This window comes from Cajanus cajan, chromosome 2 (genome assembly GCF_000230855.2).
Source record: "Cajanus cajan strain Asha chromosome 2, NIPB_CcT2T_4, whole genome shotgun sequence".
Lineage (NCBI taxonomy): Eukaryota > Viridiplantae > Streptophyta > Magnoliopsida > Fabales > Fabaceae > Cajanus > Cajanus cajan.
In genome coordinates this window covers 69,620,181-69,635,288 of record NC_138518.1, presented here as the reverse complement: position 1 = coordinate 69,635,288, position 15,108 = coordinate 69,620,181, and the positions used below count along the sequence as shown (strand labels likewise).

Below are 15,108 nucleotides of genomic sequence, written 5' to 3'. Positions count from 1 at the left end.
ATAGCTCTAAACTTGGTGGACATGCTGGTGTTAGAAGGACTACAGCCAGGATAGCTGCTCAATTCTATTGGCCTAATATGAGGAATGATATTAGAAAATTTGTGAATGAGTGTCTTATCTGTCAACAAGCCAAGACTGATCATATGGTTCCTGCTGGACTATTGCAGCCCTTACCCATTCCTCATCAAATTTGGGAGGAAATAGCAATGGATTTCATTACTCATTTACCGTTATCACAGGGCTTTACTACTATTTTTGTAGTCATTGACAGACTATCAAAGTTTGGTCACTTCATTCCTATGAAATCAGATTTTAATAGCAAGTCAGTTGCTGAAGCCTTTATTTCCAACATTGTCAAGATCCATGGGTTTCCTAAATCTATTGTTTCTGATCGAGATCGAGTATTCATGGGTACCTTTTGGAAGTACTTGTTCAAGGCTCAGGGGACTACTTTAGCAATGAGCTCTTCTTATCATCCACAATCTGATGGACAGACTGAGAACCTTAACAAGACCCTTGAGATGTATTTACGATGTTTTGTCTTTGATAATCCTAAAAGTTGGGTCTCTTTGTTACCGTGGGCTCAATTCTGGTACAATACTTCGTTTCATCACAGTTTAGGAATGACCCCCTTTCAAGTAGTATTTGGCAGACCTCCTCCATCTGTTGTTCGTTATGAAGCTCAAACCGCAGATCCTATCTCCTTGCAAGAAACGTTAAAAGCAAGGGATCAATTGCTTACTCAATTAAGACAACATTTGCTGAAATGTCAAAATTATATGAAGCATCAGGCTGATAAAAAAAGGCGTGAGGTACAGTTGCAAGTTGGTGATTTGGCGTTGGTTAAATTGCAACCCTACAGGCAACATTCTGTCGTACTAAGAAAGCATGCTAAGCTGGGGTTAAGGTTCTTTGGACCCTTTGAAGTTTTACAGAAAATCGGTTCAGTGGCTTACAAACTTCAACTTCCTGATTCAGCCAGAATACATCCTGTGTTTCATATTTCATTGCTTAAAAAATTTTGTGGCAATAATTCCCAGCCATATTTGCCTCTTCCATTAACTTCCAATGAGTTTGGACCTATAATTCAACCTGTAGCAGTGCTGGATGCTCGCATGATAAAGCAAAATGATGGTTTAATTCCTCAAATATTAGTTCAATGGGATGTGACAGATTCTTCAGATGCTACTTGGGAGAATTTGTGTGATATTCAAAGTTCTTACCCTCATTTCAACCTTGAGGACAAGGTTGCTGTTGATGAAGAGGGTAATGTAACGTGCATAAGGACAAAACAGTTGGCGGGAGAGTTAGTTGGAGCACCAGGACACGTGGCAAAAGATTCTCAGATAGTGGAGACACGGCGCAGCACTCGTGAAAGGAAGCACAACAATAAATGGAAGGATTATGTGCTGAATGGGATATGAAAAATGGTATCTGGCTTCCCTCTGATTTGGTTCTTCCTTCTCTGTTCTCTCTGATTAATTCTCTTGCACTGATAGTTCTCAATTCTTTTCTTCTATGGTTCTCAGGTTTCAGGCTTGGTTGAAGAATTGCACTGCATCTGACGTTTTCAATTTTCTGTTGTTGTGGCATTTCGTTGTTGAATTTTTGAATTTTCTGTTGGCATAGTAAATAAAATTCACAAACATTTCAAGTACCCACAGCATTTACTTTTAAGAGATTTAGATGAGTGCCTTATAACATACCACACACTCCACACACCCTTGACAGGTAATCATGGAACTTCAAGCCTGTATTTGATCTTCAGTGGCATCTTAGACTTGTTTTATACAGCACTCATCTTGGCTTTATATTGTTAAATTAAATGTACCCAAGCATTTTGAGATTATTTCCTTTTTGATAAAGCAATATTTTTGTCCTCCGAAGGTACAAGTATCAATCCCTTAACAATTCAGAGTTTCATTTAGTCCTCCATTTTTTTAACATAATTTAGTCTCTAATAATGCAAAATGTTATCCCCTTAATTAGGACTCCATTATTTTCATTAAGGGAGCAAAATGATGACATTATTTTCTAGGAATAAATTGACCACGACAAGAATATGCGCTTACTCTACGTTTTCACCTTTAATATCTGTCAAAAACAAAATATTCACAAAAACAAATAAATCCATCCTTTTGTCAACTAATATGAAAGATGGGCTTCTGCTCCGGTAGCATGTATTCAATGAACGACATATCCTCCTCCTAGTGTTTCCCCTTTTCATGAAAACTTTCTAACTGTCAATGAATCTTTCTCTTCTTATTCCCCCTATTTATTTAAGTGATAAATTAACTGCTTGCTGTAACTATCCCTAACAACTTTTCCCTTTCCATTTCGTCCTAAAGTATACGCATGTTTTACAAATGAAATAAGCAGTCCAAATTTAAGACAGATGACATGTTATTGGTTACTTTAACAAAGTATGGGCTGGGGTAGCAGAGAAAGAGAGATTGATTATTAATCATAATTCTGTCTTATAAAAGAATAAGGTGGATATTCTCTCTCTTTTTTAGTGAGAAAGATGCTAGAATTGGACAATGTAAATGTGGTTATGATATAAAATGTTGAAATTCCTTGCTTCGGTTTTAGGTCATCCAGCCTTTTCTATGATCAATGTTACACCACAAAAAAGTAACATTTGAGTCAACTAGCATACAATATCTGATAGAAGCAAAAAATTATCAGTGATCCACGCACTAAATACAAAATATATGACTAAGAGGTCAGCCCTGGGCATATGTCTCCTACCGTTGTGGGTCTAGGAAGGATCAGATGTATGCAGCCTTACCCTAAGCAGAGAGGTTATTTACGCAACTGGAACCCATGATAGGACTCGAAAATACAAAAAATAAAAAATAAAATAAAGTTAATAATCATGAAAGAAACTAAAATCTGGGACCAATGACAAATTATGGCAGGTGAATGTTCAAAAATTCATACATCAGACCTGAAAACCTCAAGCAGGAACCTGATTAGATTCTCGCAACCTCAGGGACTTGGCATGCAGCCTCTCCATGAAAGCTGGATTGGCTCGGAGCCTCTCCTTTACATATGAGGACCGCGCATCATCTACTAGTTTATTGGCTTTCCCTGCCTCCTCAATGAGAGAAAGAAGTGTCCTTAAGCAGTCCTTCCTGTTTTCTTCCCGATGTTCAAACCTTCAAAATATGGAATAGAAGATTTTAAACACAAATATGGCTGCCTCAAGTAATGGTCCACCCCCAAGTGCAACTAGATTGAATAATAAAGGAATGAATTTTTATGAGGATAAAACTTTACCTCTCACTAGTTATTGTAAGCTCATCTCTCCCTGGATGATAACGTTTTCCAACCAATTCTCTGAGTCGGCGAAATTGGTATTTTGAAAGCCCAATCTCCTTCACAGTAACAGACAGTTTCACTTTCCTGTTTTTCGGATGCCAAGCATCACCACCAGGAGCAAAGACTACACGAGTTTGCCACCGCAGAATTGGACCTTCACCCGGTGGGTCATCTAAATCTTTTTTCTTATCGGGCACAGCAATATCACCAAACTGTGGGACCTCCTCTTTTTCCATTATCTTCATGTATTCCGCTACCATCTCATCCTCAAACTTCTTAAACTGTTCATAGGCTTCTTCAGGTTCAAGTTCCCCTCTTTCACACATGTCTCCTAGCTCATTAAATTTTATTTCCACCTTTTGTTTTATCTCATCTATCACAAGACATTAAACCAAAGAAAATCAGCAGAATTAGCACATCACTTAAACCACTTCTAAAGCTGCAACTACTACACTAAAATTCAAACATGCACAGAGAATCAGATCAATTGCAAACAGAAATTCATGGTCATGAAATTTCTTCTGGGACTTCCAAAAAAATTTCAAGCACATAGCAAAACATGATCTAGCATCATCTATAAATTGATAAAAAGTGGATTGTCAAGCCAAGAAGAGAGTAACAATTAACATACAAAAAACATGAAAAAATTTATCCAAACAGGCTTTAATAACGCACCAACTAAACACCCAGCTTAATTATAACAACATTTAAGTGCTAAATGATTATGAAGAAACATAACATATTATGGGCCTATTTGAACAAACTTCTCCAAAAACACTTCTAGGAGAGAAAAATAGGAAGAAAAATAAAATAAGCTTCTCTATATGCTAAAATTAGCTTATGCGTAAGGTAATTAATTATAAGCTAATTTGTAAAAACTATCTCCAATTAGTTTCTCCATAATCTTATTTTGAACTTATGTATAAGCTAAAGAAAACTTATTTCAATTCTCCTTCCTATTTTTTTCCTCCTATATTTGGAGAAGTTTATCCAAACAAACTCTAACTTATGCATAACATTCCTATTTCCATACTGCCAAAATCCCATACATAGGTCTCTGCATTATTGATAACTGCAAACAGTTATCCTGTATATTTTTCATTTACACTTTCCCTAGGCACAATTAAGCATCGTCTGTGAGTGTTGGCGACAATAATGGAATCTGGAATCACGAGAAGCATAATCAGAGATTGACAGCGGGAATGAATTTAGGACAATTGATAGATAAAAATATAAATGCAGTTAAAACAGCGGTAATCTATAGTAATAGAAACTTGAAATGTAAGTAGAATAGAATGGAGAAAGGGTGTACCAGGGAGGAGTTTGTCCCAGCTGAGCATATCCTGAAGAATCTCCTCGCACTCCTTGGTGTCCCTGAGATAACCGTGCTTGATGCTGTCCTCAACAATGTCATCCCATTTCTTATCGTCCATGTTGAAGTACTCGTCCTGCACCATCCGCTTCATGACCACGTCCCTTGCGTTGTACAAATCGTCGATCTCCTCGTCGGTGTCGTGGAGGTCCTCGAAATCGGACTCGAAGTCCCTGTCGTCGACGTCGTCGATGGGGCCCATGCGGAGCTCATCCATCAGCTCGTCGTCGGTCTCCTCGTGCTTCCCCGACAGCTTCCGCTGCAGAATCGCCTCCATTATCGACGGCAGCACTTGCTCGTCGCCCTTCAGGTAGCTCTCGATGCGCGTTTTCAGCTCTGCCAAGGGAAATTGAACGCGGATGAATGAATTGGAACGTTGCGATGTGAAGAAAGAGAGAGAGAAAGAGGGAGATACCTTTGTTGTTGATGTCTTCGGGGGGTTTGGGAACGGGTGGCGGATTTTGATCGGAGGAGAAGAGCCTGGGTGGTGGACGAGTTGAAGCGGCGGGGGCAGAGTGAAGAAGGTTACGAGTGTACAGAGTGGCACTTCTCAGCAGACTGCGTCTCATGGTTCTCTCTCTTTCTCGCTCTAGGGTTTCAACTCATTCTTCCCCTCACATACCCCCTTTTCTGTTTACTTCTCTCTTTTTTTTCTTTTTTTTTTCGGACAAAATCTTGTTCTTTTATTTTTTTAACAATTCTGATTTTATTGCTGTAAAAAAAAAAAAAAATTCTGGCCTTATTAATGAAATGGAAAATGGAAAACTTTGGCTTTCACATTCTAATTTTTACATAATCCCATTCTCGCATTTTAAATTATTTTTATAAAGTAGAAGTTTTATAACAATAAGGTAATTAATTGTCTGAATTTTGATTCTCATTATTTAAAGTAAAAAAGTATAAGAAAAAATAGTGCATATACTACGTAGTAAAAAGTGTTTTTATATCGTCAAGCAACCCTAAGTTTACATGTTAAAGATTAATTTTGTTCACAAAACAATTATTTCTATAATTATATACATATGATTTGACCTATCGTATGTTTCATGTTTGTTCCGTTAATACTGATAGAAATGAAATTATCCGATATCATGCAACGAATTGCTAAAACTTATGAAAAAAATGTCATTCATTTGGTGAGAAATAAAACAAGGAATGTTGAAAATTTAAGTAATTAAGGTAGCTACTTTCAAAATAATAGAAAGACAAACAACTAGAGAGTCAATTCAAAAAGACGACTCATCATTTCTTTCTTACGTTCAAAATTGTATGAGACTTTCATATTGCACAACTCCCAAGTGATAAAAGAAGGATGATGAGTTATAAAAAAAAAATTAAAAATTAATACTTGGTTTGCATGGTATAAATGATTTTGTATTGGACATGAGATTTTTTATTAAATAAATTATTTATATAAAAATAAATAAATCATTCTTATAATGTACGTATGAGTGCATGATGTCTAACCAAACTAATCCATTAGATTTCATAACAACTAGTTTAAAAGTAATTTTTAATATGATTTTGATTTATAATTGATTGACAGTAAAACATGTTATATTATTGTGTATGGATTTTAAACTTCAAATAAGAATCTACTTGCAAATTTTAAAAAAAAATTTGAACATTTATAATAGCATGAAAAAATTGAACTCAATTTTTAAATAAAATTTTAAATTTGAACTTTGTTGAAAAAAGAAAAATGATTGAGAAGAAAAACTCGACTAATTAAATTTTTTCAAAAAAAAAGAAGTTATTATATAAAGAAAGTTTCACATTGAACAAAAAGATATATCAAATAACATATAAGAAAGTAAAAAAGACCTATAAATCTAATTCCTTCAAATTTTGAGTAACATCTATTTTAAAAATAATATGTTTATAACATAATATATGTCATAAAAAGTGCGTCCCTAGCATTTTTAAATTAAGGTATTGTACGATAACAGGATTCGTTTTTGGTTCATGATATATGCACCTCCTTTTTTTTATAAGTACACCTCCTTTAAAAAAATAATTAAAATTTAAAATATTCTTAATTTTTTAATTTTTAATTTTTAATTTTTAATTTTATATTTATAATATTTAATTTAGTATCTTTTTCACATATCTTTCCTCCTTTTTTAATTTTTACATGCACTCTTTTACCTTTTTTCACTACACTTATTTTGGTAACATGTGAAAACTAAAAAAGAAAAAAAATATATGTGAAAAAGAAAAAAAAAAGTAATAAATTAAAAATTAGAGTTGTAAAATTAAAAAATTAAAAAAAAATTATAATATTTAATAATTTTTTAAAAAATAATAAAGGAAGTGTACTTATAAAAGAAAGGAGGTGTATATAACATGAGCCTTCGTTTTTGCACACGAACCTGGCTCCTTTTGGTAAGGACGAAAAGGCTTCCCTCCATATAAGGTTTGGACATCACGGGCCCAGCCCAAGTACTTACACGGCTAGAAGAAAATTTACAAAACTGCCATTGAGCTATGAATCTTGCTTTCGAGGTGTAGCATTTTTTCGTATGAAACAATTGAATTGAATTAATTTTTGTTCGGGCACTGAATTCGATCTTTGGTTGAAAAAATCAATTATCAAAAATTAAATTAATTTAAGGTGAAACACTAGAACACTATTACGAAATAAATAAAAAATAAAAAAAAATTTGTGGCTGACACCTCATCTTAGCAAAATGATTTTGGTGGGACGATGAAAAATGAGAGATTACATAATTTGTGGGCATTCAATGCAATGTTAATTAAAGAATAAGAATTCAGTTGAGCCAAGCTCCGACGATGGTGACTCCTAACCTAATCTAACCTCACAATATCTACACTCTGCTTGGTTCACACTTGACACCACATAGATTGCAAAAAGAGTAACAGTAACTAAGTACCTAACTCACTAACCTCTCGCATTGGACGTTTCCCTTTTGGGTCCGTTTCTGCAGTAACGGAGGTTGTCACTGTAGCAGTGGTAGTAGTAGTAACGGTGGTATAATTATTGCTTGAATCGGAAGTGTGTGAATCGGAGGCACCGGAGGTACCCACTGTGGTGGAAGACAAAGCAGAGTGTCTGCGAGGCCTTCTGTATCTTGAACCAGGTACACCCGGTCTCGTAGGTTCTGACATGTGTCCTGGGCCTGGCTTCCTCGACAGCATTACCACCACGCGCCTCATTGTGGGACGTAGCTGTGGATCGCCTTGGGTGCATAGCAGGCCTAGCTGAATGCACATTGCTACCTCCTCCGATACCATTCTACATTCTAACGTACAATCCACGATTTCTAGGCTCTTCCCTTTTTTGTACATCTTGTATGCCTGTGTAATGTATAAAAACGCATGTTTTTAATATTGTTTTATTTGCACCATTACATTACTTTAATTTAGCAACTATTTCTTTTTAATTCAATTAAAGGTTTAAGAATAAGGCAATTCGATTATGTAGGCATGATGTAATGGTGAAGTTAGGCTGGGTACTAAATACTAATTAAGGCTTCAAAAAGTAATGGAAATGTGAATGGGACATTTTTTTATACAAAAATACTAAAAGATATTGGGTGACTGTACTACCTAAGTCCTTTGATGAGAAATGAGTGAAGAGTGTTACCCAATCAAGGAGATTCTGCGCGTCCACATCCAAATTGAAAGACGAGTTTCGTTGGCCGCTGATCAACTCCAATACCAAAACTCCATAACTAAATACGTCTGCCTTCACCGAGAGGTTTCCATGCATAACATATTCCGGAGCCATGTACCCACTGTCCAATTCCCAACCATATTAATTAAAACTATACCAAACGCCCATAACTAGTCACAAAAATTGACTTATGCAAGGATGTATCCCAACTAATACGCAACCTTTTCATTCGCTGAATTCATATATGTACATGGTACGAAGACAAAAATTATAACCTTTTATTTAAAAATATTTACCATAGTAAAAACATAAAAAGCTATTTATAAATTTTTAAAAGAGGAATGATAGTATACTTTTAATAAATGCTGATTTTTTACAAATCAAAATTTCTGAATGATCATGCGCCCTAAATTTTAAATAATTAAAATATTTATAAATATGTAATAAACAATAAAAATTCACTTATATTTCAAAGAAAACACACATATCAAAATAAAATATTATCATAAAATAATTATATTTTATGAACTTTTTATAAACATTTTAAAACTAATAATTAAATTGATGTAATTTATAATTTATAGAATATTGTTTAATGTGTTTCTTTATTTCTAACTATACTATTGGTGCCGCGAAGTCGAGCTTGAACTCGGCTTCACAACGCAGATTGACATCGGATACGCGCCACACGACATCGACCAAGACAAAGGCCCATTACTTGAACAGGTCACAACTGATCTTAAGCCCAAGACCCAGAAAAACCCTAATTCACACTAAGGTACGTGCATTACTTATACGAGACCCATATACCCGCAAACACTAACTTTGGCATCAGAGTCTCTTTTGCATGTATCACCCTTACTTTGGAACAGCGAACGTACCCAGCAAAGGAGACTCACCAATCTTGCTCAGCAGATCGTCCCTTACGACCGATCTCCGGTAAGAACACTAACAAAATACATTATGTGTCTTTTATAAAATAACTCAAATTTATCCACATTTTAGTCGCTCAATTTTTTACAATAACAATTCACTTTTAGTTTTAAATTATCAAAATCAACTTTCATTGTTGAAGAAAGAAAATTGTAAGAATAGTTTATTTTTAACTCCATTCATTCTTAGTGAAAAAAAAAAACTCCATTAATTCTTTATATCGGTTGATTAATGTTTTATTAAGATAAGTTTTTTTTAATCCTTTAGAAAGATTACACTTGCACAATAAGGATCAAACTTAGGTCATTTTATTTCCACCGCAACTCTTTTCTCTCGATCACTAGATTAACTCCAGTAGCTTAAGAGATAAGTTTTTCTGCAAGAGTATGTGAACTAAAAATTTTAGAGGAAGGAAATACTGCTCTAATTATTTACACACACCAAAGGGTTATTAAAATAAGTTTATATGCTATTTATTTTAAATATTTATTATCTTCCCGAATTAAAACATTAAGTTTTTAATTTATTAGTAATAGTTTTCTTTCATTCTCCTTTTCTATTTTTTCACGTTGAAGTAGTCGGCATATTGTTCACTTTTATGTTCCATTTTTTTCCCATGTTAAATTAAAAATATTTTTATTACTATTATTATTAAACCCAAAAACGTTAAAAAAAATCTTATAATTCTTTATTTTATTTTATTTATTTATTTTTGTTTAGTTAATGAATAGTGTTGACTTTTTATCATCATCCAAAACTACGTTAGTTGTATATATTTTTGTTAACTTTTTATATTCTTAAATTACTAAAATCCTCTAAAAAGATAACTTGTTTTATAAGGAGAACACGAAGGGCAACAAGTGCAGTATATTAAATAATAAAGACAAATGCATAAAATAGTTCTTGATAAGTATCTTTAAGACAACTGTTATGAAACTTAAAAAAAAAAGTTAAGAATATTCCAATAGTGTGTGCGCATACGGAAAATTATTTTATTTTAATAGTGAAGAAGCAACTATTTATCTGGAAGTATATTGAAAATTTGATTGAAAAGTTTTGACAAAAAATATATAAAAAAAAATAGATAAAAGCTTAGGCTTACTTGGTTCCCGCCACACGTGTATTGACCTGGCTCTGATCTTCGGGGAAGAGACGGGCCATGCCAAAATCTGCAATCTTGGGCGTCCATTTGTCATCAAGCAAGATGTTACTCGCCTTTATGTCGCGATGGATGATGCAATTGTGTGAGTCTTCGTGAAGATAAAGCAACCCCTTTGCCACCCCTGTGATTATGCCAAACCTACGTTTCCAATCAAGTTCTTCTCTCTTGTGTGATTCTGCATCCATTTCAACTTACTGTTATACAAAACAACAATTAATCTCTAACAAAACCAACCACAATTCTTCATTATTATATTTACTGGGGTATAAGTATGGTGATATAATAATTTATAGGACATGTATAGTGGAATTATGACAACAAATAAATCTAGAAAAGGAGAATTAAGGTTTAGGAAGTTTCCACTATCACTTCGTAGGGAGAACCTTTAAAGTTTGACTTCTAACTTCCAAGGCTGCCGTTTATTAATTGGGCATGTGCTTGATTGAAAAGAAAAAGAGAAGATGGTGAGGATGGTTCATCCAACACATGTCGTCATGGCTTTCATAAGATGGATAAGGGGAGTTTCATCGGGAACATTCTATTGATCTACGCAAGATATTCAACGAATAATTTTATGTACGTCAAAGTCAGGGTCTCCAGTGCAGTCTCTTTCAGAGCATCGGCTCCATCAGGAGACCTCATAAAAAATATAAGGTAAACATGGATAGGTGGCGGTCCATGCTGTTGCTAAAGGTTAAGCTAAAATTAAAAATTTATCGTCTTATAAACTATAATTTTATAAGATTGAAATACACATTCTAAGATGATCTCCCCTATCAAGTGGACATTGGACCGCCTACATATGTGTGTTGCAGATACCATATTGAATAATAATACGATTAAAATAGAGTATGTAAGAGAACGATAAAGCACATTCCAAGAATTATGAAAAAAAAAACTGCTTCTGATAGAGAAAAAGAAAACTTGTTTGACCATTAAATATTTAATCAGGAGGGAGGGTGCGCACGGAAAGTCCATGTTCCATCGTCAGCTAGACCAGATGAAATATGGGTTGAAGGGAAAACTCAATTCACATCATTCATGGTAAATAATATGGACTCGATAGTTATCTTGATTGAGACTGTAAAATTAAGATCATTTTCATTTCTTAGAAATAATGATAATCAATTCAAATACCAGCACGCCAAATCATTGATCTAAATTTTGTGCGGCATGACTACAAAAAGCATGGTCTAAAAAAACCCTAGTTAAAATTAACGTTTTAGAAGATGAGATGGCTTTTATTGATTTCATGAATGATTTTGTTGAACAGAATAAAGGGTGGCATTAGAAATATAGAATAGAGGCACTTACTGAATAGAAGCTTGTCAAGGCTCTCATGAGCAACGTACTCATAAACAAGTAGTTTCTCGGTGCCATGGACACAATAGCCCACCAAATTGACCACATTCCGATGCTGCACACGAGCCAACAACTTGGCCTCATTCATGAACTCCTTCTTCCCTTGATTTGAAGTGTGTGATAGCTTCTTCACAGCAATCTCTCTCCCATCATTCAGCTTCCCCTGCAAGCAAACCCAAAACACAAATTCCACAAATCATAACAGGTCTTTGGTTCTCATTTTACCCCAACCATCAATTTGGGAAGAGAGAACTAGGTTTCAATTCATTTTGAGATAAAACATATACTTGAACCAATTGAAAAGCTTTCTAAATTTTCAAAGAAAGAGAAAATTGGGGATTGAATTTTGATTTTACCTTGTAAACAGGTCCAAAACCTCCCTCGCCTAGCTTATGAATAGCACTAAAGTTTTTTGTGGCAGCAGCCAAGGTTTCGTAGGCGAAGATCTTCTGCTCCTGTGCAGCCATTTTCTGTATATCAGCTTCATTGTCTCGCTCTGATAGAAAAACAACAGAGCAGAAACAAACAGAGTCCTAATATAATCAGACAAATCGTGTAAGCGAAAATTGAAGAAGAAAGAAAGGAAAAATACCTTTACTGGAACCGAATTTGAAGTGTTTGACGATACTGTGAAGAAAACTGTGACTATGAGACTTGTCCTTGTCCTTGTCCTTGTCCATGGCTATGGTTCTGGATCACAAGAACTGCCCATGAAAGAGGAATAAAAAAGAGGGAGTCTGGAAGCAAAGTTGTGATCTTTCTGGAAAAAAGGAGAATGGGTTGGTGGCGTTGGGAAATGAGATTGAGAGGTGCTAGCGTAAGAGAAGAAAATAGTCTTGTTGATACGGAGAGAGAGAGAGAACAAAACCAAAACAATCGAAGAGAAAAGCGTGTTGCGCTTGTTGACCCACTGACGCATCCTTGACTCGGCTCAACTATGCATTCATAATTGAGAAACTCTACGGAACCTTGCATTTTAGTGAGTTTTGGAACCTTTCCTATGTGGTATAATTTTAATGGTTAAGTAAGCCAAGTCACTTAAATTTTTAAAAATTGTAAAATAGTCTTAAGTGTTAAGTAAATTCTTGGATGGACCACTTATACAAGTAATGTATCATACACCCTATCACACAAGATTAAAGTTTTTGAATTTTTTATTAAAATAATTATTTTATAATAAAAAATTACAAAAAAAAACACATGTCCCAATGTAATGACGTAACTGTTATTCAGGTTCGGAACGGGCCGTTCTAAAATAAGAATGGCCCGTTCCCGATAAAATAATAACACATGAAGGATGGATCAGAACGGGCCGTTCTGGACGAAAAAATAACACATGACGAATGAATCAGACCGGGCAGTTCCGAAATCAGAACGGCCCGTTCTGGTTTAACTGGTCATGATCTTTTTTTGAAACTGGAACGGGCCGTGCTAAACGGCCCGTTCCAGTATTAAAAAAAACACATGACCAGTTAAACCAGAACGGGCCGTTCTGATTTCGGAACGGCCCGTTCTGGACAGATAGGTCAACATATGAAAATAAACGTGAGCACACATAGATGGGTCATCCAATGCAAGACCCATTGTTTCACACACAATAATACATGCAATGGTACATGGTCAATTCCATCTATTTTCTATCTATGTTATGACTATTATCACAGATCAACATAAATCCTAAACCCTAAACCCTAAACACATTTAACTGTGTATTTCTTAATTGATGAAGCATTGACAAGTAGATACATTTAGATAAGTAGATACATCTTGACACCCTTTCTCATATATTTGGTAGTATAGGAGTTTATATTGTGTTTTGTCTTGTATTATGGGCCTTAGTATAAGACTTTTTGGGTTTTAAGTTTATTGGGCCTAGTTTTGGGCTTCATGGATCTTTGGGCTTTTGATTGCTTCAGAGCTTAGTGAGCCCAATGGGTTTGGTGGGCCTAGGGTTCTCTTTACTTGCACTTTACATGGATGACCACCTTTCTCATATATTTGATAGTATAGGAGTTTATATTGTTTGGTCTTGTATTATGGGCCTTAGTATAAGACTTTTTGGGTTTTAAGCTTATTGGGCCTAATTTTTTACTTTGTGGGCCTTTGGGCTTTTGATTGCTTCAGAGCTTAGTGAGCCCAATGGGTTTGGTGGGCCTAGGATTCTCTTTACTAGGACTTTACATAGATGACCACCTTTCTCATATATTTGGTAGTATAAGAGTTTATATTGTTTGGTCTTGTATTATGGGCCTTAGTATAAAACTTTTTGGGTTTTAAGCTTATTGGGCCTAATTTTGTGCTTCATGGGCCTTTGGGCTTTTGATTGCTTCAGAGCTTAGTGAGCCAATGAGTTTGGTGGGCCTAGGATTCTTTTTAGTATAAGACTTTTTGGGTTTTAAGCTTATTGGGCCTAATTTTGGGCTTCATGGGCCTTTGGGCTTTTGATTGCTCCAGAGCTTAGTAAGCCCAATGGGTAGTATATTTGGTAATATAGGAGTTTATATTGTTTGGTCTTGTATTATGGACCTTAGTATAAGACTTTTTGGGTTTTAAGCTTATTGAGCCTAATTTTGGGCTTTATGGGCCTTCGAGCTTTTGATTACTTTAGAGCTTAGTGAGCCCAATGGGTTTGGTGGGCCTAGGATTCTCTTTACTTGGACTTTACATATATGACCACCTTTCTCATATATTTGGTAGTATAGGAGTTTATATTGTTTGGTCTTGTATTATGGGCCTTGGTATAAAACTTTTTGGTTTTTAAGCTTATTGGGCCTAATTTTGTGCTTCATGGGCCTTTGGGCTTTTGATTGCTTCAGAGCTTAGTGAGCCCAATGAGTTTGGTGGGCCTAGGGTTCTTCTTAGTATAAAACTTTTTGGGTTTTAAGCTTATTGAGCCTAATTTTGGGCTTCATGGGTCTTTGGGCTTTTAATTGCTTCAGAGCTTAGTGAGCCTAATGGGTATGGTGGGCCTAGGGTTTTAACTAAGATGTCTTATTTCTGAATCTGGAACGGGCCGTTCCGATTTTAGAACGACCCGTTCTGGTTTAACTGGACATGTCTTATTTCTGAATCTGGAACGGGCCGTTCTGGATTTGGAACGGGCCGTTCTTGTCTATTCTTCATGTGTTGTTTTTTCATCTGGAACGGCTGTTCTGATTTCAGAACGGGCCGTTCTGAACCTGAAAACCAAAGTGTGGAAGTTGCGTAAATAGAATTTTTTTGGGTAAATTATTATTTTTTAAATTATTTTAATAAAAAAATTTGAAAATTTAGTGTGTATAATAAGCTATTAGATTAGATGCATCTAATGGTAAAGAT

The 15,108-nt window shown here is 35.1% G+C and overlaps 2 protein-coding genes across 4 annotated transcripts; both read right to left on the bottom strand.

Annotated features, from left to right (window-relative positions):
- Positions 1-2,533: 2,533 nt before the first annotated feature.
- LOC109805325 (Ribosomal protein S24/S35) lies at positions 2,534-5,339 on the bottom strand. Of its 2 annotated transcripts, XM_083068865.1 has the most exons (5): positions 5,112-5,339; positions 4,637-5,032; positions 3,283-3,697; positions 2,951-3,161; positions 2,534-2,835 (listed from the first exon to the last, which is right to left on the bottom strand). In XM_083068865.1, exons 1-4 carry the CDS (start codon positions 5,263-5,265, stop codon positions 2,960-2,962), a joined length of 1,167 nt encoding a protein of 388 aa, XP_082924991.1. In that variant the 5' UTR covers positions 5,266-5,339; the 3' UTR covers positions 2,534-2,835; positions 2,951-2,959. The 2 variants fall into 2 exon arrangements, with proteins under 2 accessions (XP_082924991.1, XP_020222954.2); XM_020367365.3 differs by having other exon boundaries at positions 2,534-3,161; positions 5,112-5,338.
- Positions 5,340-7,378: 2,039 nt separating this feature from the next.
- Positions 7,379-12,733, bottom strand: LOC109805035 (cysteine-rich receptor-like protein kinase 43). 2 transcript variants are annotated; one of them, XM_029272697.2, is made up of 6 exons: positions 12,383-12,733; positions 12,147-12,323; positions 11,743-11,953; positions 10,369-10,603; positions 8,304-8,454; positions 7,379-8,014 (listed from the first exon to the last, which is right to left on the bottom strand). In XM_029272697.2, exons 2-6 carry the CDS (start codon positions 12,255-12,257, stop codon positions 7,583-7,585), a joined length of 1,140 nt encoding a protein of 379 aa, XP_029128530.2. In that variant the 5' UTR covers positions 12,258-12,323; positions 12,383-12,733; the 3' UTR covers positions 7,379-7,582. The 2 variants fall into 2 exon arrangements, with proteins under 2 accessions (XP_029128530.2, XP_020222557.2); XM_020366968.3 differs by having other exon boundaries at positions 12,147-12,286.
- Positions 12,734-15,108: the final 2,375 nt, after the last annotated feature.

Excerpts from the sequence above, each read along its gene's own strand:
- LOC109805035 (XM_020366968.3), bottom strand. The coding sequence starts at position 12,470 with ATGGACAAGGACAAGGACAAGGACAAGTCTCATAGTCACAGTTTTCTT. Across the intron at positions 11,954-12,146 it reads GTTTTGGACCTGTTTACAAG|GGGAAGCTGAATGATGGGAG; the intron begins GTAAAATCAAAA and ends GTTTGCTTGCAG. Across the intron at positions 10,604-11,742 it reads CCTTGACAAGCTTCTATTCA|AATCACACAAGAGAGAAGAA; the intron begins GTAAGTGCCTCT and ends AAATGGATGCAG.
- LOC109805325 (XM_083068865.1), bottom strand. The coding sequence starts at position 5,265 with ATGAGACGCAGTCTGCTGAGAAGTGCCACTCTGTACACTCGTAACCTT. Across the intron at positions 3,698-4,636 it reads CTGGGACAAACTCCTCCCTG|ATGAGATAAAACAAAAGGTG; the intron begins GTACACCCTTTC and ends GTCTTGTGATAG. Across the intron at positions 3,162-3,282 it reads CTTACAATAACTAGTGAGAG|GTTTGAACATCGGGAAGAAA; the intron begins GTAAAGTTTTAT and ends CATATTTTGAAG.